At 39.7% G+C, this 20,919-nt stretch overlaps 1 protein-coding gene across 2 annotated transcripts in view; it reads left to right on the top strand.

The window, feature by feature from the left end:
- The window catches only part of ATM (ATM serine/threonine kinase), a 123,467-nt gene that overhangs the window by 63,265 nt on the left and 39,283 nt on the right, over positions 1–20,919 (top strand). The window contains exons 32-40 of one of the 2 annotated variants that reach the window (XM_059418019.1): positions 6,234–6,408; positions 6,965–7,129; positions 7,941–8,073; positions 9,373–9,468; positions 11,356–11,527; positions 12,805–12,946; positions 13,970–14,146; positions 16,459–16,636; positions 19,282–19,369. In XM_059418019.1, coding sequence (XP_059274002.1) covers positions 6,234–6,408; positions 6,965–7,129; positions 7,941–8,073; positions 9,373–9,468; positions 11,356–11,527; positions 12,805–12,946; positions 13,970–14,146; positions 16,459–16,636; positions 19,282–19,369 — 1,326 coding nt within the window. Of the gene's footprint in view, positions 1–6,233; positions 6,409–6,964; positions 7,130–7,940; positions 8,095–9,372; positions 9,469–11,355; positions 11,528–12,804; positions 12,947–13,969; positions 14,147–16,458; positions 16,637–19,281; positions 19,370–20,919 lie in introns of both variants that reach the window. The other variant, XM_059418010.1, reaches the window with a different exon arrangement.

The raw sequence follows: 20,919 nt of genomic DNA, 5'->3' as shown, positions 1-20,919 counted from the left end.
TATATTTGTCACTGCAGCAGTTCTGGTCCCCAATTCCTATATGTGGGGAAGATGGTGTTTCTCACACACAACATGCAAGGAACCCTCCAGACACCAGCTGGGTGTCCTACATTTCAGCTCCTAATAGTTGCTTAGTGTCAGAGCCCACAACTGACGGCTCAGTCCTGAGAGACTGCCGGCCCCTCCTTTCAGATACCAGCTGTGCTTCTGACCAGCCAGCTCTCCGCTGCAGGTTCCAGGGACCCTCCTCCTTGAGTCCGATTCATTTGCTAAACTCAGAAAATTCTCAGAACTCAGGAAACCTGTTTACTGACCGAATTACCAGTTTATTATAAAAGGGTGTGGCTCAGGCACAGCCGGATGAAGAGATGTATCACGGAAGGGGGTGGAGCTTCCCTGCGCTCTCCAGGGGGCACCGCTGTCCCCACATCTGCATGTGTTCACCGATCTGGAAGCTCCCAAAGCTGGTCCTTGTGGGTTTTTATGGAGGCCTTGTGGCAGAGACACGATGGATTGCAGCGCTGGCTAGTGGGTATTGACACAGCCTTCATCCCCACTCCCCTCCGCAGAGATCAGGGGAGTGGGACCGAGAATTCCAATCCTCTGATCACAAGGTGGATCGAGGCAACCAGCCCCCGTCCTCAGGTCACCTAGATGCTTTCAGAAGTTAGAGACGCTCTTCTTGCCCTCATCCCTGGTGTTCCTGGAGTTTTAGGAGCTTTGTGCTGGAAGCAGGGATGAAGAGCAAATATGTATTTCTTACTATATTTCACAATATCACAGTTAATGTAGAGTTGGGGTATATGTTCAGTTTAAGCATCTTTATTCTTTTAAATTAATTTTGATGATATTTCTATTATTTCTTTTCTGATTAGTACATAACATTGCCTTCAAATGTGAATTCTTCAGAGCAGACAAAGATTATCCTTTTCCATTTTGTTTTGTCATACTTTTCTTAATATCCTTATCTAGCTCTTACTATATGATTTGCAAATATAGTCTGGATAGTGAATCAGCATATGTGATTTGCAAGTAGTTTATTTCATTCTGTATATTGTCTTTTCACTTCCCTGATAATTTTCTTTTGTTGTAAAAATTTTTTTAATTTTTTTTTAAAAGATTTATTTATTTGACAGAGAGGAAGGACACAAGGAGACAGAGAGGCAGGCAGAGAGAGAGGGGGAAGCAGGTTCCCTGCTGAGCAGAGAGCCGGATGTGGGGCTCGATCCCAGGACCCTGAGACCATGACCTGAGCTGAAGGCAGAGGCTTAACCCACTGAGCAACCCACATGCCCCCCAAATTTTTAATTTTGATGGACTCTGATTTATGGGTTTTTTTGTTTTTCAAGCTTTTGATGTCTTAAGAATCCATTGTCAAATCCAAGTTCATAAAGATCTACCACTATGTTTTATTCTAAGAGTTTTCTAGTTTTAGCTTTTATATTTGCATTGTTGATCCGTTTTAATTTTTACATATGGTATGCAGTAGGGGTTCAGCTTCATTCTTAAGATCTAGTTGTTCTAGTACCATTTGTTGAAGAGACTGTTCTTTTCCTGTTGAATGAACTTGTCGTGTTTTCTTTTCCCTGTTGAATGAACATGTCAAAATTCATTTGGCCATTGATGTGTGGATTTATCTATGGATTCTCAAATCTGTACCCTTGGTTTGCCCTTATGCCCCTAACACACTGTTTTGATTACTGTGGCTTCATATTAAGTTTTGAAATCTTTGAATCCTCCAATTCTGTTCTTCTTTTTCAAGATTGTTTTGGCTATTTCGGGTGCTTTGCAAATGCCCTATGAATTTAATGACCAGCTTTTCCATTTATGCAAAAAAGACCACTGCAATTTTGAATGAAATTGCATCGAGTGTGTGATCATTTGGATAGTATTGATATCTCAACAATTTGTCTTCTAATCCATGAAGATGGGACGTCTTTCCATTTATTTGGACTTGTTTAATTTCTTCTATCCTTGCTTTTACAGTTTTCAGTGTACAAGAGTTTTGTATTTTTGGTTAAATTTCTTCCCAGGTATTTAATTCTTTCGAGTGCTATTGTAAATGGAATTACTTTCTTAGTTTCCATTTTAGATTGTTATTGCTGATGTACAGAACTAAAACTTATTTTTGTGTGCTATTCTCATGACTTGCGATTTGGCTGATTTATTTGTTACTAGTAGATTTCTTGTGGATTCTTTGGGAATTTGTATGTGTATAGTATCGTGTCATCTATGAATATACTTTTAATTCTTTTTTTCTGATTTTGATGCCTTTTAATTCTTGTCTAATTACTTTGGCTGGAAGTTCAATAGTGTTGAGTAGCAGGGATGAAAGTGGGGATCTTTATCTTGTTCCTGATTTTAGTGGGAAAGCTTCCATTCTCTCAACATTGATTATGTTGGCCTGTGGGTTTTTCATAAATTATCTTTATTGTGTTGGATAAATTCCTATCCATGTCTTTCTGCCTGTTTTTATTGGGAAAGGAGATTGAGTTTTGTCAAGTGCCTTTGCTGTGTTTATTGAAATGATCATGTATTTTTCTTCATTTTATTAATGTGGTGTTATTACATGGATTGATTTTCTTCTCTTGACTCACTCTTGTGTTCCTGGGTAAATCCTACTTGCTCATGGTATATAATACTTTTAATAAGCTCTTACATTCAGCTTGCTTGTACTTTTTTAAAGAGTTTTAAATCTGTATTCCTTTTTTAAAAAGATGCTATTTATTTATTTGGCAGAAAGAGAGTGCACACACAAGTACAGGGAGCTGCAGAAAGGTTGAGGAGGTAGGCTCCCCACTGCATAGGGAGCCCAGATGTGGGGCTGGATCTTAGAAGTCTGGGATCATGACCTGAGCTGAAGGCAGATGCTTAACCAATTGAGTCACCCAGGCGTCCCTTAATCTATATGCCTAGGGGACATTGAGAATTAAGATTTTCCCGTGGTATATTTATTTTCCTTGGTATTAGAGAATTTCTGGCCTCCTGGAGTGAGTTAGGAAGTGTTCCCTACTATTCTGTTTCATGGAAAAGTTTGAGAGACTGCTCTTAATTTTTAAGCATGTGTTTTGGTAGGGTTTTTCTAGTCTCCACACCACCCTGCCAGTCTTCTTTTATAATGTAGGTGGTTACTGCTCCATATTTTCCTCTCAGAGGTGCCTTGGCTGTGTTCCATAAATTTGGGTATGCTGTGCTTCTGTTTTCATTTGTCTTTAAGCTCTTTTAGCATATTTAAAACAGGTTTTTGAAGTCTTCGTCTAGTAATTCCGCTCTCTGAGCTTCCTCGGGACTGTTCTGGCCCGTGTATCTTATTTTTTAAAATGGGCCATCCTTTCCTACTTTCCTGTTTCTTCGTATGCAGTGTGATTTGTGTTGAAATAGTGGATTTTTTTACCTTAAAAATATCCTTAATTAAAAATTTGTTAAATTGGTTTCACGTGTATAATGTAATAATTCAACAGCTTTATACATAACTCATGTAAGCATCCTCTTAATCCTTTATCTGTTTCCCCCGTCCCCCCCCCCCACTTCCCCTTGGCAGACACCAGTTCTCTGTGGTTCAGAGTTTGTCTTTTCATTTGTTCTGTTTCTCAGATTGCACATACCAGTGAAATCATGTGGTATTTGTCTTTCACTTATTTCATTTAGCAGAATACCTTCTAGGTTCATCCGTGCTTTTGCAAATAGCATGATCTCATTGTTTTTTTATGGCTGAATAGTAGTCTACTGTGTGTGTGTGTGTGAGTGTGTGTGTATGTGTGTGTGTTTATCTTGTTTACATATTCATCCATCGCTGGACACGTGGGCTGCTTCTGTACCGTGGCCACTCTAAAAAATGCTGCTGTAAACATAGGGATTTACATGTCCGTTTGAATTGTTTTCATCATCTTTGGGTAAATACCCAGTAATGGAATTATTGGATCATATGATTATTCTATTTTTAACTTTCTTTGAGGACCCTCCAGACCATTCTTCATAGTGGCTGCACCAGCTGGCATTCCCACCAACAGTGCCCGAGGGTTCCCCTTTCTCCACATCCTGGCCAACACCTGTTGTTGCTTGTCTTTGTGATACTCGTCATTCTGATGGAGTGAGGTGATATCTCACTGTGCTTTTGATTTGCATTTCCCTGATGATGAGTGATGTTAGGCATCTTTTCATCTTTTCATGTGTTTTGGGGGCATTTGTTTGGGGAAAATGTCTATTCAAGTACTCTGCCCATTTCTTAGATTATTTTTTAAATTGTTGAGTTGTATAAATTCTTTATATATTTTGGATATTAACCCTTGTCACAGGTGTCATTTGAAGATATCTTGTATCTTGCCTAGTTGTTTTGTTGATGGTTTCCTTTGCTGTGCAAAAGCTTTTTACTTTGATATAGTCCCAATGATTGTGTGTGTGTGTGTGTGTGTGTGTGTGTTGTTTGTTTGTTTTGTCTTTTGGGAGTTTTTTGCTTTTCCCTTGCCTGAGGAGGCATATCTAGAAAAATGTTTCTTTGGTTGATATCAAAGGAATTACTGTCTGTGTTTTCTTCTAGGAATTCTGTGGTTTCAGGTTTCACATTAAGGTTTAATGCATTTTTTTTTCTCAAAGATTTTATTTATTTATTTGACAGACAGAGATCACAAGTAGGCAGAGAGGCAGGCAGAGAGAGAGAGGAGGAAGCAGGCTCCCCGCCGAGCAGAGAGCCCGTCGTGGGGCTCGATCCCAGGATCCTGGAACCATGACCTGAGCCGAAGGTAGAGGCCCCAGTCCACTGAGGCATCCCAAGGTTTAATGCATTTTGAGTTTATTTTTGTATATGTTGTAAGGCAGTGGTTTAGTTTCGTTGTTGCCGTGTAGCCGTCCACATCTCCCAGCACCGTTAGTTGACTTTCTTTTCTCTGTTGTATGGTCTTGTCTCTTTTGTCATAGATTATTGGACCATATAAGTGTGGATTTATTTCTGGGCTCTCTGTTTTGTCCTAAAAACTGCATATTTTACTTTTATTATGTAGCTGGGGAAATCAGATTTTCCCCTTCCTCACGGTTTGACTTTTTTTTTAATCGTTGAAGGCTGTGGTGGTCCATTGGTTGGGTGAGTGTGCTCCTGTTTGTGCAGGGTCCGTGTTCCTTGCCACGTGTGGCTGCTGAAGACTGTCCTTAACTATTCAGGGAGTATTTTGATGGGGATTTCCTTGAATGCCAGGAGTGAATGAGTGAAAGAGAGAATGAGAATCTTTCCTATTTTTGCAGACTGGCTCTGTGTTAGGACTCTCCTTCAACACTTAGGCAGGTTTGCACTGAACATAGGGGTTAGCCTAGAGTGGAAGTTTATGGTCTTCTCAGGGGATATTTGGGCAAGTATCTTACCCTGAGCATTTGTGTGTGGCTTTCTAAATTTCCCAGATATATGTGTGATTTTGTTGTATGTCTCAGCAGTAACTTTTTGCTTCTCACAGCTGTGGGTAGTTGGCAAGTTTTGTGGTGTTTTCAAGCAATGCTCATGGCTTTTCCAGCCTGGAGAGATCCAAGTTAGACAAATCAGAGCTTAGCCCCTTATGTTAGTTGGTAGCTCCCAGATTGGTTTAGAACAGATGTCAATAATTTGCAAATGTGGTCTGCTATGCTCCCTCCAGAACAAAGAGCCAGGACCCCATATTGGGAATGGGGACCATGGGTTTCATGGCAACTGCCAAGCTTTGGAGGGAGTAATGGGGCAAAGACAAGTAAAACCACAGTTTTCTTACAGTTTTTAAGTTGCCCCCCCCCCCGCTTTTTAATTCAGCATTTGCTTGATTGCTGTAAGCCTTAGAATGTTCTACAGAGTTCTGACTGTTTTTCAGTACCTCTTAGGAGGGGAGCTGGGAGCTATCTACCCCATCATGTTGCTGATGTCACTTTTCTTTTTGGCTTATAAACTTTATTAAGAATTAGATACAGGGGCACCTGGGTGGCTCAGTGGGTTAAGCCTCTGCCTCCGGTCCTAATCTCAGGGTCCTGGGATCGAGCCCTGCGTCCGGCTCTCTGCTCAGCGGGGAGCCCATTTCCCCTCTCTGCCTGCTTCTCTGCCTGCTTATGATCTCTGTCTGTCGAATAAATAAAATAAAATCTTAAAAAAAAAAAGAATTAGATACAAAAGTGACTTTTATGTCTGGCCACTTCAGAATTCAAGCTGCTGAAGAAAAATGACTTCTTCATGAGCTTCTGTTCAAGTAGTTTCCTAGAACTCACTACTTTCCTCCCTGTGCCAGGCCTTCTCGTTTCATGGATGTGTCGTTACGGAGCTTCTCCCTGTGCTGTGACCTGCTAAGCCGGGTTTGCCACACGGCAGTAACTTCCTGTAAGGACGCTCTAGAGAATCATCTTCACGTGATTGTTGGTACACTCATCCCCCTTGTGGATGGTCACATGGAGGTGCAGGAACAGGTACTGCCCCCGATCCTCTTCTCGAGATACGGGAAATAACCTTGGTACAGAGTGTTCTAGAAAGGAGCTGAATGTTTTATGTTTACTCGGTGTAATTAGTCATTTCAGTGAAAATATTCTTGGAAAAATGGTTAGAAAAACATTTTCAGTGAATTAATATCATAATCCTTTAATTACAGAGCACTTAGTAATTTTGATCTCACAAATAGCCTAGGAGTGTCTGTTTTCTGTTGAAGTGTAGAGGTGACACCAACCAGGGACAGCAGTCGACATCACTGTGATGGTGCAGGAGGTATTATGTCTACAGAATGTTCCAGTGGTACTGGCACTTTTCTGTCCCACTGCCCATTCTGTAGCAGCACCTTACACACTTGCTCAGTCATTTGAAAGCCCAGGGACAGTCACATGTGGTACTGTAGAAGTAATTAGAACATTATCTGAGCTGGGTCAGTAGAGTTTTTATTATTTAATACAGTAGGTTTGGTTGTTTGACTTTAAAATACAATTAAATAATTTTTCCATTTTGATTTTTTTTTCTTCTTTAAATTATGTTTAGGTATTGGACTTGTTGAAATACTTAGTGATAGATAACAAGGATAATGAAAACCTCTATATGACAATTAAACTTCTAGATCCTTTCCCTGACCACGATGTCTTTAAGGATTTGCGCATTACTCAGCAGAAAATTAAATACAGTAAAGGACCCTTTTCACTTTTGGAGGTAATAATTATTCCGCCATCTTACTATTTTGTGTTAGGGTAGAGAGCAGTACTTTTTGAAAACTTCCAATTCTCTAAAAGTAAAAAACTGAATCTTTTTAAAAAATTGTGTTTAAAAAAATAAGATTTGCCCCCCTTTCAACAAATAAAAAGCTGAATCTTAATATATCCTCCTGTATAGCAGTAAAATTATAACTATCAAGGTTTCTTGGTTAAGATCTGAAATTAAATAATGAAGGAATCTGTTCTAAAATATGCTTGATTTTCATATACATCTGATCTATTAGTATCTTAAAATTACCATCTGATCTTTTGAGGGACAACTTAATGTTTGAATTAGAGATGATATTTGACTTTTCAAGGGGTTTTTCCAGTTTTAATCTTACTTTAATCTTTATAAACTTGAAAATTTATGTTTGCGTGTAATTTTTGGTATAAAAGTTATAATTTTAATACCGTATGCTATATTTGATTATATATCAATATGACAATATAGTTAAATGTACTAAGATATAAAACTAGAGTTATAGTACTAAATGAGTAGAAATACAAGCTTTTCCTTTGGAGGATGCTATTACAATCTTAAAATCTTAAGTATGTTATCATGAGAGAGCCCATTAAAATTTAAGTGATTATAACATTGGCAGATTTGCAGTGGAAGAAGGCATTTATTTCTACCCTTGTGGCATTAATAGTGATATGAATCAGTGTCTGTAAAAGACATGTACTAATTTTTTTCTCTGAGTTTTATTTGATAGACGTCATCCATGTCCAAAAAGCACATTACATTTTTAACTAATTTTCTGTTTTAGGAAATAAATCATTTTCTCTCTGTGAGTGTTTACGATGCACTTCCTTTGACAAGGCTGGAAGGACTCAAGGATCTCCGCAGACAGCTAGCTCAGCACAAGGACCAGATGGTGGACCTCATGAGAGCATCTCAGGGTACAGATGTTAATGACGCAGGTTATTTGTGCATCTTTCTTTTGGAGAGAGTCTTTTATAAATTCTTACTCTTTGTTTAATTGGCATGGGCTGACCTTAGACTCTCATCATGTAGTTCATCATGATGAGACAAAAAGAGATTGTGAGTGATCTCCTCACCTTGAATTAACCCTATTTTATCCATCCGCTACACCTCTGCCAGAATGGTTTCTCTAAACCCATACACGATCATATTACTCTACTGCTTGAAACATTTTTAACCACTTCCCTAGTGCCTGAAAGAAACATTTGAATTCCTTAGGGCCAGGCATATGGGGAATCTGTGGGTATTGCTCCAATGTGTCCCACTCTAAGTCTCCTGTGTGTGTGCATACATATAACATGGGTGTGTGTGTGTGTGTGCGCGCTTTTCTACACACATTTGTATATGTTATTAGTTTTTTTTTTTTCTTAAAACATTTTTATGTTACTTTGATTTGAGTTTGTTATTTTAGTATTATACTTAGGGGAAACTTTTTCTATTATGTTTTGATTTTCAATTTTTACCCATTAATTTCCTATTTCCATGGTGGTTTTTTTCTCCCAGTAGTTTTAAAAACTGATTTTGGTCTGGATCATAGGAGCTCAGAGTTTATAGTGCTTTTGTTCTGAGATGCGTGTGTGTGTAAAAGATGATCACCTCTTTCTTTTGTTCTTATGTGTTTGGGTAATTCATTGGTCCAGACCTGTCTTGTCCAAAATAGCCATTAGCTGTTTTTAGATATTTAAATTTCAGTGAATTAAAGTTCAGTAAAATTTAAAATTGAGTTTCATTATTGTACTAGCACATGTCAGGTTCTCAGGAGTAATGACGCTCGTGGCTGTTGTTGGACAGAGCACATTATAGAACGTTTCTATCGTGTGGAACACGTTATAGAACATGTTCTATCTGTTGGACATTGCTGGTCTAGACTGAATCTAGGGTTTAAAGACCAGAGTGTGCTTCCAAGTTTCTTGCCGGTCAATGTTGAATGATTTTCGTATTTCTAACTCTTAGTGATTTTGCTAAGGTATTGGCTGATTGGCGCAGCTTCTCTTTCTCTGTCTGCCAGATACTGCTTTGCTGTCACTGCCAAGGTTCTGTTTTACAAGGAAGTTCAGATATAGTCACATTGTGTTTTTTGACCAGCTCATGTTTTAAAACCATGTTTTTTAAAAACCTTTATGAAAGTTTTCATGTCAGATAATTTAATCTATAAATGTGAGGAAACATGTTTTCTCCATTGTAGTTGAAACCATTTTTTTCTAAACTGCTCCTAGATAACCCGCAGGAGGGCATCATGGTGAAGCTCATTGTCAGCTTGTTGCAGTTATGCCGGATGGCTGTGAACCACACTGGGGAGCGGGAGGTTTTAGGTAAATCATTTGGCTAATTGAGTTTTTATGTTGGAGTTGTCATCTCTGTTTTCAAATTCAGTAAAAGCTTGTCAATTTGGGATAATAGGGCACCGTGAGGTGCTAGCTGAGTTTTATTTCTGTTTAGTTGAAGTGTTCCTAAGCAGTTCTTCTTTCCTGTTTTCCTTCCTTAAACATTTGCATAAAGTGAAAATTAGTGATTTACACATGTGCATCCCTGTTCACTTAAAAACATCTTATAAATTTAGAAGAAGTCACAAATAAGTATTTGTAGTATTAGGTTGCAAATAAATTGACTTCTGATATATTTTATAAATATAACTGACCAGTACTAACGGATCTTTTTTATAGGGCAGAGTAAGAACAAGCATTTGGAGGGCTAGGTGAATTAAACGCAGATAGGAAAACCACATCTGGGCCCTTTCCTACCACGATTTGGGGAGTGTCCTAGTGTCAGGTAAATAGTCACCGCACATCCCACCTAGAAGAGGTGTTTAGACTTGGTGAGCACTGGATGAAGGCACCCAGACGTTGTCATCACGACGGTGCTTCAAATAAGAGAAACGGAGGAGTAAAAGGTCCTTCACAGATTCTCCTTTCTTCCAGTGGAGTCTTTCTTGTCTTCTCAGTGGGAGGCTAATAACTGGAGGACTTCTTTATTTTTTAAGTTTTTTTACTGAAATACACTTTGCATGCAGAAAAGTATGCAGATAGCAGTATGTACCTTGGAAGTTTTCACAGGCAGAAAGTATCTGTGCATGTAGCACCCAGATCGAAAAGCTCGAAACAAGAGCCTTACCAGCCCCCTGGAAGTTTCCTCTGAACAAGGAATTCACATGTTTGTCTGTAGTTTAACTGTTTCTAGGGACAGACCTGATTTGCTCCATGAGCCCGGAGCGGCTTTCCTGTGTAGTTGGTCATTCTTAGCAGTGAGAGACCAAAAGTTTTCACCCCCAGGTCAGGAAGCAGACAGGTTGCCTGCTTTCAGCAGTGCTGGTCCACGTCATCCTGGAGGTTCTAGCCAGAGCAGTGGAACGAGAAGAAAGAAAAAGCATCCAGAATGGAAAAAAAGAAATAAAACTGTCTGTAGTCACAGATGACATGATGCTATATCTAGAAAATCCCAGAGAATCTACAAGAAACCTACTGTAATAAAGCTAATAAATGAATTTGACACAATGGCAGGATATAGGATCCACACACAAAATTTAGTTGTGTTTCTATACACCCTCAGTGAACAATCTAGAAAGAAAATTTCATTCTGTTTATAATTCTGTTTATAATAATATCTAGGAGAATCCACTTCTTGGGGATAAGTTCAATCAGGGAAGTGAAAGCCTAGTACTCTGTTTGTCAGAAGTGAGTCACCAAGTACACCCCACACTCGGGGTGAGGAACTAGGGCTCCGCCTTTTGAAAGGAGAGCTATCAAAAAATTGGGGTATTTTAATTAAATTCCCTCACAGCTGGGAACGAGCATCAGGGTGTTCTCTGTCTTCATCTGGGTAGTGACAACACAGGTGGAAAAAAATGTGTATGTGAATTTTCACTGAACTGAGTATTTAAGATTTGTGTACTTTAAATACCTCAAAAATGTTTTAACAGCTTTAAAGTCTGTTGATGAGTTCACACAGTAGCTGTCTTTAGACTTTCATCCTTTACTATCTGTATTCTGTTACTAATTTTATAGGGGAAAATATCTTTTGCCTGTATGGATATATAAAGAAAATGCTACAATATATAGTAGCTTCTTTAATCTATACAGAGTCTTTGAGAAACCACTTAAATCTTGAAGGATGATGAAACATGGTATTTTTGAAATTAGAAAACTTGTTTTTATGGGAGATCTTTAGTAACAACTGTACTGAAAAGGAATTTCTAAATCTAGAGGCTGTTGGGAGCTGCCTGGGAGAAGTGGGTCCTATTGATTTCTCCACGATAGCTATACAGCATAGTAGAGATACATCTTCTACCAAGGCCTCCGAGTTATTTGTAGATAAAGAACTTCAGTGGACCTTCATAACGCTGACCTACCTGAACAACACGCTCATAGAAGATTGGTGAGTATGGGATGACCCCGTATATCTGCTCGCATCTACTTCATCTGATACTCAGGGAGATTGATACTTTACCAAAATTAACATCTCTTGAAACCAAAACATTCTCCTTCAAGTTGCCATAATCCCTGAAGCCCTGCTGTGTACCAGGCACTGGCTTCACGGACGAGCATACCAGACAAGGTCCATGTTGAATTCTAGTGACAGTAGACTGGACAAACAATAAGAAAATGCCAGGTGGTTCGATACAGCACATCAAAAATAGGAGAATTGCAAAAGCAGATGTTTTGGGCACTTGTCAAAGGCACTGTGCTCATTGAGAATATTTTGATCCTTTAAAAATAAGTCCTAGAGAGGAAGCATAACTCCAGAAATCTTAAGGTAATCAGACAGGGTTTTCTTTTGCCCATTTTAATTGTTTATGCAAATAAAATTGCTGCAGATTCTATCCTCATTTCTGTTTGGTGCTGTGAGATTGCTTCTGTTTGTATTCCTTTGCGGCCCTCCCCTCCTGCAGTGATAAATAACTCAGGTTTACTGAAAGAATATTAAAAATTTTTGATAATTTTGGCATTGTTGCTGTAGAATTTTAACTACCAAGTTTTTTTATTTGGGAGGGAGAGAAGGAGAGGACACAAGCAGGGAGGGGCAGAGGGAGAAGGAGAAGCAGACTCCACATTGAGCAGGGAGCCTGATACGGGGCTTGATCCCAGGACCTTGAGATCATAACCTGAGCTGAAGACAGAAGATAACCCACTGAGCTACCCAGTTGCCCCTTAACTTTTTATTTAGAGATGTAAGATTTCCTAAGTAAAAACTGCCTGACACAGTTGACCTTTACACTTTCTAGTTGAATGCCACAGGTTTCAACTGCCTGGGTCCATTTATATGTGGACTTTTTTCACTAAATGCAGTATAGTATATAAATGTATCTTCTCTCTTATATTCTCAAAATATTCTCTTTTATATTCTTCAAAACATTTTCTTTTCTCTAGATTATTTTGTTGTAAAAGTACAGTATGTAACACATTTATAAATCTATGTTAATTGACTGTGTTACCTATATGTCTTCCTGTCAACAGCAGGCTATTAGTGGTTAAGTTTTGGGGGAGTTAGGATTTAAATACAGATTTTGACTGTGTGGAGATCAGTGCTCCTAACTCTTTCAAGGGTCAACCTGTAAAATAAATTTAAAATTTTAGATTTAAAATTTTTTGAAGGTTGTTTCACATTTATCAGTAGTTGATATACTTAGTAAGCATCTGAATTATGTTTTCCAGTGTCAAAGTGCGATCAGCTGCTGTTACCTGTTTGAAAAGCATTTTAGCTACAAAGACTGGACATAGTTTCTGGGAGATTTACAAGATGACACCTGATCCGATGCTGATCTATCTACAGCCTTTTAGAACATCCAAAAAAAAGGTCTCTCAAATAATAAATATTTATTGAATACCCAAACAGTTCTCTTTGCTGTGGGATATGAATATCAAGTTGCCTAAATAGTATTATACTAACATTTAACTTTTCTTAGAAGTAATTCCAGCTGTATTTGAATCCAGCGGATTTGTGTTTTTAATTATAGCAGTGTGGAAAAGTTGGGATAGAAAGGTCAGCTTATGACTGACTTGGGTGATAGGAGGCGTTCTTAACGATAGGCCTTTCGTCTTAGGAGTAGGAAACCCTTACACTGATGCCAAGAAATCCACTGATGCTGGTGTGGTTTGTAGGTATTGTGCAACAAGCAAGTGTATATTTCTTTAGGAAGTTAAAGTATCACAGCTGCCTAGTGAAATACAAGGTTACCTGTAGATTCTCCCTTTTTCCACTTTAATATCATAACCACGTTTGACTGAAAGGACTCTGAATGATATATAAGAACTCTTGCTTCTCTTTCAGTCTAAGTGTTTGTCTTTAATAGTTTCTTTTCCTAAAGCTGTTGGGAGATAAACAGTAGAATTTTCACCAAATTAACTTTGGGACATATACCCACTGTAGTAATAGTCTTTTTAATATATCATAAGTATAATTTTGGTCTTAGTGAAATTTGTGGTAATATAAACTATTAATAAAACCAGTAACATAATCTGTAAAACACTGTAGTTTTAACATTTTGAAGTCAGTTCTCTGTGGTAGACTTGAAGCAGTTTTGTCCATGAGACCAGTGAGGCAGAGAGTTTGTGATGTGTGTCTTATACTACTAGTGAGCTGCGATTAGATCTCAAGTATCCTACTGCATAGACCAGTAATTCTTTATCATACCACTTGGCCTTCCATATGAACATAAATGTATTTTAATTTTGAGTTATCCGGTGCCTCCAGAATTATTTTTAACTATATTTAGTTTGGTTTAGAAACAGATTTATGCCTAGATACTTGTTCTGCATGGAAAAGAGAAAACATATTTCTAATTACTCTACTTACATGTTTTGACTGTTTTCTTTCTAGTTTTTGGAAGTGCCCAGACTAGACAAAGAAAATCCTTTAGAAGGCCTGGATGATATGAGCCTGTGGATTCCTCAAAGTGAAAACCATGACGTTTGGATAAAGAGGCTGACTTGTGCTTTTTTGGATAGTGGAGGCACAAAAAGTGAAATCCTTCAATTATTAAAGCCAATGTGTGAAGTAAGGAAATTAATGAGTCTGCCTTAATCGCTTTCTACCTGTGCTTTTTGTATTTGAGCCTTTTCATAGTTTCCTTTGGTTGTGCCATTCCATTGGGCTTCCGAGTCCGTATTTATGGCCTCTCTTTCTAAAAAGAGTATGTGTGGGGGGCGGTCATGCAAGTCATCTCCAGGAAGCATCTGTGCTCAGCTGTTGGGAGTCCATCAAACAGAGCATCTTCATGTCGTTGGAGCTCTGTGTGGTCAGGTTCAGCTGTGGCAGAGCTACGTACCAGATGAGCTCTAAAGGGTGCATCGTTTGTTACTAACAATAGTTACAATACTGATGATTGTAAATTACTTATAGTAACCAAAAGTCTGCTTTTTAAAAATTTTTTTTTAAGGTTGTTGTCATTTACTTTCCCTAGTATACTTTCTTGAGTAAAGAAAAGAGATAGGGTAGCAGTTAACATTGCTTTTTAATTTTTATTTATTTATTTATTTATTTTTAAGAAAGATTTATTTATTTATTAGAGAGAGAGAGTGAGCAGGCACTCTCTTTCTCACCTTTCCCACTCTAGAGAAGGAGAGAATTCTAGGCAGATGCCGTGCTAAATGTGGAACCTGATGCGGGGTTCTATCTCGTGACCCCGAGCTCACGACCTGAGCCAAAACCAAGGGTTGGATGCTTACCTTACTGAACCACCCAGGCGCTCCTGCTTTTTTATTTTTGAAGGTCTAATACAGTTTGTTTCAGTAGAGTAAAGGCTTATGCCAAATCAAACACAAAATTTACACGCTTTTATCAAGTATGCCATCTAAAGCAGTCTGATATCATGATGCTCTAAGATTTTAATGCTAATATAATTTATATGGTCCCATTAAGCATGATTCGGTGATAGTTTGAAAACAAAATATCTGACTAGTTCAAACATCTACCAGTTAAAAGTAACAAACTGATAGACAATGGTGTGGATGGAACTGGAGGGTATTATGCTGAGCGATATAAGCCAGTCAGAGAAAGATAAATAGCATATGATTTCACTCATTTGTGGAATTTAAGAAACAAAACAGATGAATGTAGGGGAAGGGAGGAAAAGAGAGGGAAACAAACCGTAAGAGACTGTTCGCGGCAATGAACAGACAGAAGGCTGACAGAAGGAGGTGAGTGGGGGATGGGCATTAAGGAGGACTTGAGGGCACTTGTGATGAGCCCTGGGTGTTGTATGTAAGCGATGAATCACTGAATTCCACTCCTGAAACCAATTTTACCATGTATGTTAACTAATTAGAATTCAAGTAAAAACTTGAAATAAGAAACCAAAACGGATAGTGGAGAGTATTTTGTTTGATAAAGTGCCTTCATTGAAAGCAGTTTAAAAAGCAGTCTTTGCTTCTACAGAAGAAGTGCTGGCAGTGAATAAATTATCACACCCCGCATTACTACACTGCACTTGTACTGAGTCCGCTCAGTGATAGCCTTGACACACACACACAGAGCATTTCCCTTTAGTGAACATGGCCAAGGGTTTTTTATAAAGTTCTGACTTTGCGCCACAAGATAAAATGTTCCAGATACACATATACACAACACCCCAATTTCAAATTCCTTCAGTTCTTTATTTCTAAAACTGCCGTTTTTATTTGTCTTTATTTTAAAAAGAAAGTGTGCATTTGGTAGTCTGTCGTCTGTCCTGTGAGTGTGGTATGTGATGAATACATGAAGAGAGTACCGTGACGAAGATAAGGTTGCAGAGTATTTTAGTGTACCACAAGGATTAAAGTGCTTTTCTACACTTGGGAGTGTATCACAGATAAGTACCCAAATTGTATACTCAAATAGGAGCTTATTAAAATAATAAACACTTGAGTAGAAGAAGAGTCAGGAGGACTTTTCACTGAGTGTAGAAAATGTACAAAAATCAGATTTTCAGCTTTTCTCTTAAACTTTGATTCTCCATTTTCCTTTATATCAAATTAGAAAACTGTTATTAGTAACACTTTCCAACTCTGAAATTTTATTTGCAGTCATGATGTAATAATTTCATTTGTAAACATCATCCTGTTTCTTTATGTGTGTGTGACCCAGACTGGCAACGGACAGTTGTGTAATGAACACCTTCGTTTCATGTCGACACTGTAGGTTACTTTGATTTTTCTTGAGCCCTGCCTGGTACATGCATTTTGTATGTGTTTTAGAGATACATTGAGTTCATGACAGATTTGTCTATCGTTTTTCTTTTAAGTCTGAGATGCCAGGAACGGAATGAAAATGTTAAGCGAAATAGATTATTTTCATGCGGACTGTTGATGCCACATGTTTGTATGTTCCAGGTGAAAACCGACTTTTGTCAGACTGTGCTTCCATACTTGATTCATGATATTTTACTCCAAGATACAGATGAATCATGGAGAAACCTGCTTTCTGCACACATTCAGGGATTTTTCACGAACTGTTTCAGACACTCCTCACCAACGAGCCGATCCACGACCCCTGCAAATTTGGATTCAGGTATTCGGTTAAATTTCTAGCATTTATATGGTTAACTTCTCAGTTCTAGAGAAAGATTTTGTCTGAATCCCTTCAGGATGCTGTATTGGCTTAATTTTGTAACCTCTGAGTATTTATTTTCTTATCATCTGGAGCACGGAGATGAAAGTTGTGATCCATTTTCCATGAGACAATGTGTGTAAAGCACCTGGGTTAGCACTCGATGTAGAATATGTCACTAGGGAATTTTGGCTTCTGATAGCGGAGCTGCTCACTGAGCGTTCCATGTGTGTCAGGCCCTGTGCTCGGCACTGGCACCCCAGATATGGAGAAGACCGCCTGCATCCTCGCAGTGGGAAAAGCATACAAATAAATGCAAGCAAATATTCGGGATCCTGTACTGGAAGAGAGGTTGAAATTTTTTGGTAAAGATCTGGCCAACTCATCTTTTTAAAATAACCCTTTGTATTACAGAATATTTGTTGTGGAAAATAATAGAGAAATTAGCATAAATTTAAAAATTAAGTTGCCTGTAAATCCTATGATCTAGGATCACTGTGGTTAATATTTGGTATACTTCCTTGGATTTTTTTTTTTAACAATAGCAACAACAGAAAAACCCCAAAACAAAACAACCCTCCCCCAGAAAAAAACAAAATAGATTATACTTTGTTGACTTACATAACTGAATTTCTTTTTATGCTTCATACTATTTCCCACAGTAGGAACGTATAGCAGGAGAACTGCCATGAGGAGAGGAATAGTGTGTCGTGTGTATACAGAATACATCTACGCGTACTGGAGGGCTCGCTGGGGGTCCGTTTTTCAAACCTAAAATTAAAGGGAAAAAATTCACAAATCTAGAATGTGAACTTATAGTCTTTAATATGTGTTAGTAACATATTTTATGTGCACACATGAAACCAGGTACAGATTCACTTAGTGTACGTGAGACCAGGACACTTCTCGGACAATTGTTGATTTGTGTGTTTCACGGCAGCCAACTTGCTCTTCCCCAGTCTTGGCTGTGGTTCCTGTCACTTCGGCATAGGTTGTGACCATGTGATTCTCCAGTCTTCCTTTCTGTACTGCTGAAACCTCTGCTTGACATGACCGCAATGTCTGGTCGACCTCAGTTTGCTCTGTTCTGTGTTTTACGAGTTCTTCTCCATTAACAGCACTTACCCGTCTCTCAGGTGAAATAATAAAATTTTTAAACATAGACATGAAGCTCCTTCTGTGTTCTGGTAGATTACAAGTTGGTCTTGTAAATGATCCACAATATGCTTATGGGAATTTTCTTTAGATTATCAAAATGAAATTCATGAAATGAAAATTCTCATACAGACTTTTGCAAACTAAACTGTATCTCCTGTCCTTAATTTCGGAAATATGGTGTACGTAGTTCAATTACTGGTAAACATTTAAACTTTAAATATTAAGATAATATTAAAGTCATATTAAAAACACTTTTTATTACTAAAGTAATATGATCAGTCACCGCCTACGATGACCTGACAGCTCGTTATGAACATGGCCAAGACTTTTTTCATGCTTACCATATATACATACATATTTATGCTGTCACCATTCATAGGTAAAAATAGCCTGTTTTATTTTACTTCTACGTAAAGTGCCGTATCTATATGGCTGTAAAAGGAAATTTAAATTTCATGTGTGAAATTCTGTGGTTTAAAAGGAAGATAGATCCCGATTGCTGTTAGATTAAATGGTTTATCTTTTGTGATGTCTGTCCCTTTCCTGCCTTCCCTTGAATGTCTCCTGTGCATCCCAGACTCGCTTCTCAAAGTAAACTTACCCTCTTCATCCCCTTCCCTTGGCCTGCTTCTCTCATGTCTTCAGTGAGTGGCACTCCATTGCCCAAGCCCGAGAACCTCTCTCCCATGTCCATGTGGTGGCCAGATCCTGCATGTTCTCTGTGGTAAAGAATGTGAGTGTCTGTTCCTCACTTGGCCCAGTGTCCCTACTGCCTTCCAGCTCTGGGGTTCGGCACAGGTGGTACTGTTCCAGTAAATTCTTGTTGGCCGTCTCAGGAGTGTAACTGGTGCCTGGAACACTGTCACTCTTCTGTCACTGTCCCCATGAAACTTTTATTCAGATCAGGTTCTTTTCGATAGGCCTCTCTATGCCGTCCCCCTGTTTGGTGCTAGCCCTTGGCACACTGTGGTCTCGGGTTTGGTGTGCACAGCAGTAGGCTGTCGTGTTCGGGATTGTATCCTGAGCACCCAGTACAAATATAATTAAATTCTCAGTTTTACTAAGCACAGTAGGTTTTTTTTTTGTTGTTTTTTTAGAGATTTTATTTATTAGGGAGAGAAAGATAGAGCATGAGCAGGGGAGGGGCAAAGGGAGAGGGAGAAGCGGGTTTCCCACGGACCAGGTTGCTGAACACGGGGCTCGATCCCAGGACCCTGGGATCATGACCTGAGCCGAAGGAAGGCACTTCAGCAACTGAGCCACCTGGGTGTCCCTAAGCACAGTAGTTTGTTTCAAAAATAAGAAATGCCATTAAATTCTGCTTCTCCATTCATATTTATTAAGAACCAGTTTTGTGCCAGGTTCTGCACGTCCTACCAGACGCACGAGGGAGGAGTGTGCGTAAGCAGGTCTGTCCGGGACTAAAGGGAGCGCTCGTTCCTTTTCAGAGCCCGAGCACCTGTTCCGATGCTGTGTGGATAAAAAGTCACAGAGGACAATGCTTGCTGTTGTGGACTACATGAGGAGACAGAAGAGGTAACAAAATCAATATTGCTGCTTGAGTTTGGGGATTTAGCAGTGTTAATTTTAATTTTAAAATTAAATTTTAAATTTTGCTGGTTGAATTTTACCATGATTATTTTAGGTGCTGCTGCTGTAAGGTGCCGTATTTAATTTGTGTGATGCTTGGATCTTCCTGAAATAATCCATATTCAGGGTGACACTTTGGTTAAGACAATATCAGGAACTGGATAAGATAAAGTTTCTTTACTGTGAGTCACGGGTCTCAAAATGCGTGGTTCTGTATTCTGTGCTGTGGCGGTATTGATTTTCTTGATGGTGATAAATGGTTCTATCGTACAGTATCTTGTTCCTCTTAGTCCTCATGAGAGTTTTAACAGTGAGTGCAGGGGTTGCCAGAGGTCACGGTCAGATTGACCCCTACTGCTCCTGCGTTGACCAGAGTTGCGAGGAAACAGTGTAGGAGACTGGTAACTGGGGAGGTAGAATTGGTGGCTTGTGGTGCGCAGGCCGACTGGTGGCAGTGGTTGACAAAGCGTGGGAAGGAGAGGCAGAAGGAAACTGAAAAATCCCCGCACGCCTTTACGTCTTGTCCCCCTCTTCCATCCTGCTCCGTTCCTGGAAGCGCTGGGTCTTTCGGCGTCTTGGCTGCCAGTTAGAAGGTTACTGATTCACTTTCTTGTCCTGTACCAGACCCTCTTCTGGGAAAGCCCGAAAAGAGCTTTAACTGCAGCTGGAGCCTCTGTTTCCTCGGTGTGGGGAAGCCTCTCACCTTGGAATCGTCCGGTGTGGAATTCTCTTAGAGGTGGAGTGGTCTTGCCCTGGGCAGGCCCCGGAGAGCGTAGAGGTTCTTCTACTTCAGTTCTCGTTCTGAAGAGGCCTCGAGGAAGAGCTGGAGAGAAAGTGAATAGAACAAAGCATGTAAAGACCCAAGTTCAAGTCCGAGTCCGGGACTTAGGAGCTGTGTGATCTCTGAAATGCAGGTTCCGCGGTCGCTGTAGTTAAGTGTCAGCTCCTGACCCGTCAGCCCGTGAGCATTTTCGAATCTCTGCGGCGACTGCTGGTGACGTGTGCTGTCTCCAGGCTTTACCACTGAGGAAACTGAGGCTCAGGAAGTGAGGTTGCTACAGATGCTACAGCTTGCGGTGGGGGGCCCGGCTGGATTTTAACCAGTCTGTGCCCCCTCCACAACCAGCGCCCTTAGCCACTCTCTGTCGCGTCTCATGTGTCATGATGGTTTTGGAAGAGGTGTTATCTCTGGTCCTTTCCAGTCCTGACCTGCTGTTAGCATCGCAGATGGTGGTTTGGTAACTTGGGACATGAACTGCACTAGGAGAAACACATAATCGTGTCTTAGCAGAAACAGTCCTTGCATCCAGTCGCGCACTAGAAAAGCTGTGTGTAGGTGCTGCTCGCCATGCTGGGCGGCCCGTGCTTAGCCTGTGGTCTGTGGTTGCCTTGATGGAGCGCAAACGTGAACCCCACATCTGTACGATCTGATGACCCGTCGCCTTCATGGCGGGTGCTCTTCGAAGGGTCAGAGTTCGGGCTCTTCATGCTGAGAG

The sequence above is a fragment of the Mustela nigripes genome, chromosome 1, assembly GCF_022355385.1.
Source record: "Mustela nigripes isolate SB6536 chromosome 1, MUSNIG.SB6536, whole genome shotgun sequence".
In the NCBI taxonomy this organism is placed as follows: Eukaryota; Metazoa; Chordata; class Mammalia; order Carnivora; family Mustelidae; genus Mustela; species Mustela nigripes.
The sequence above is the reverse complement of the archived record's forward strand: the minus strand, read 5'-3'. Positions and strand labels throughout refer to the sequence as shown.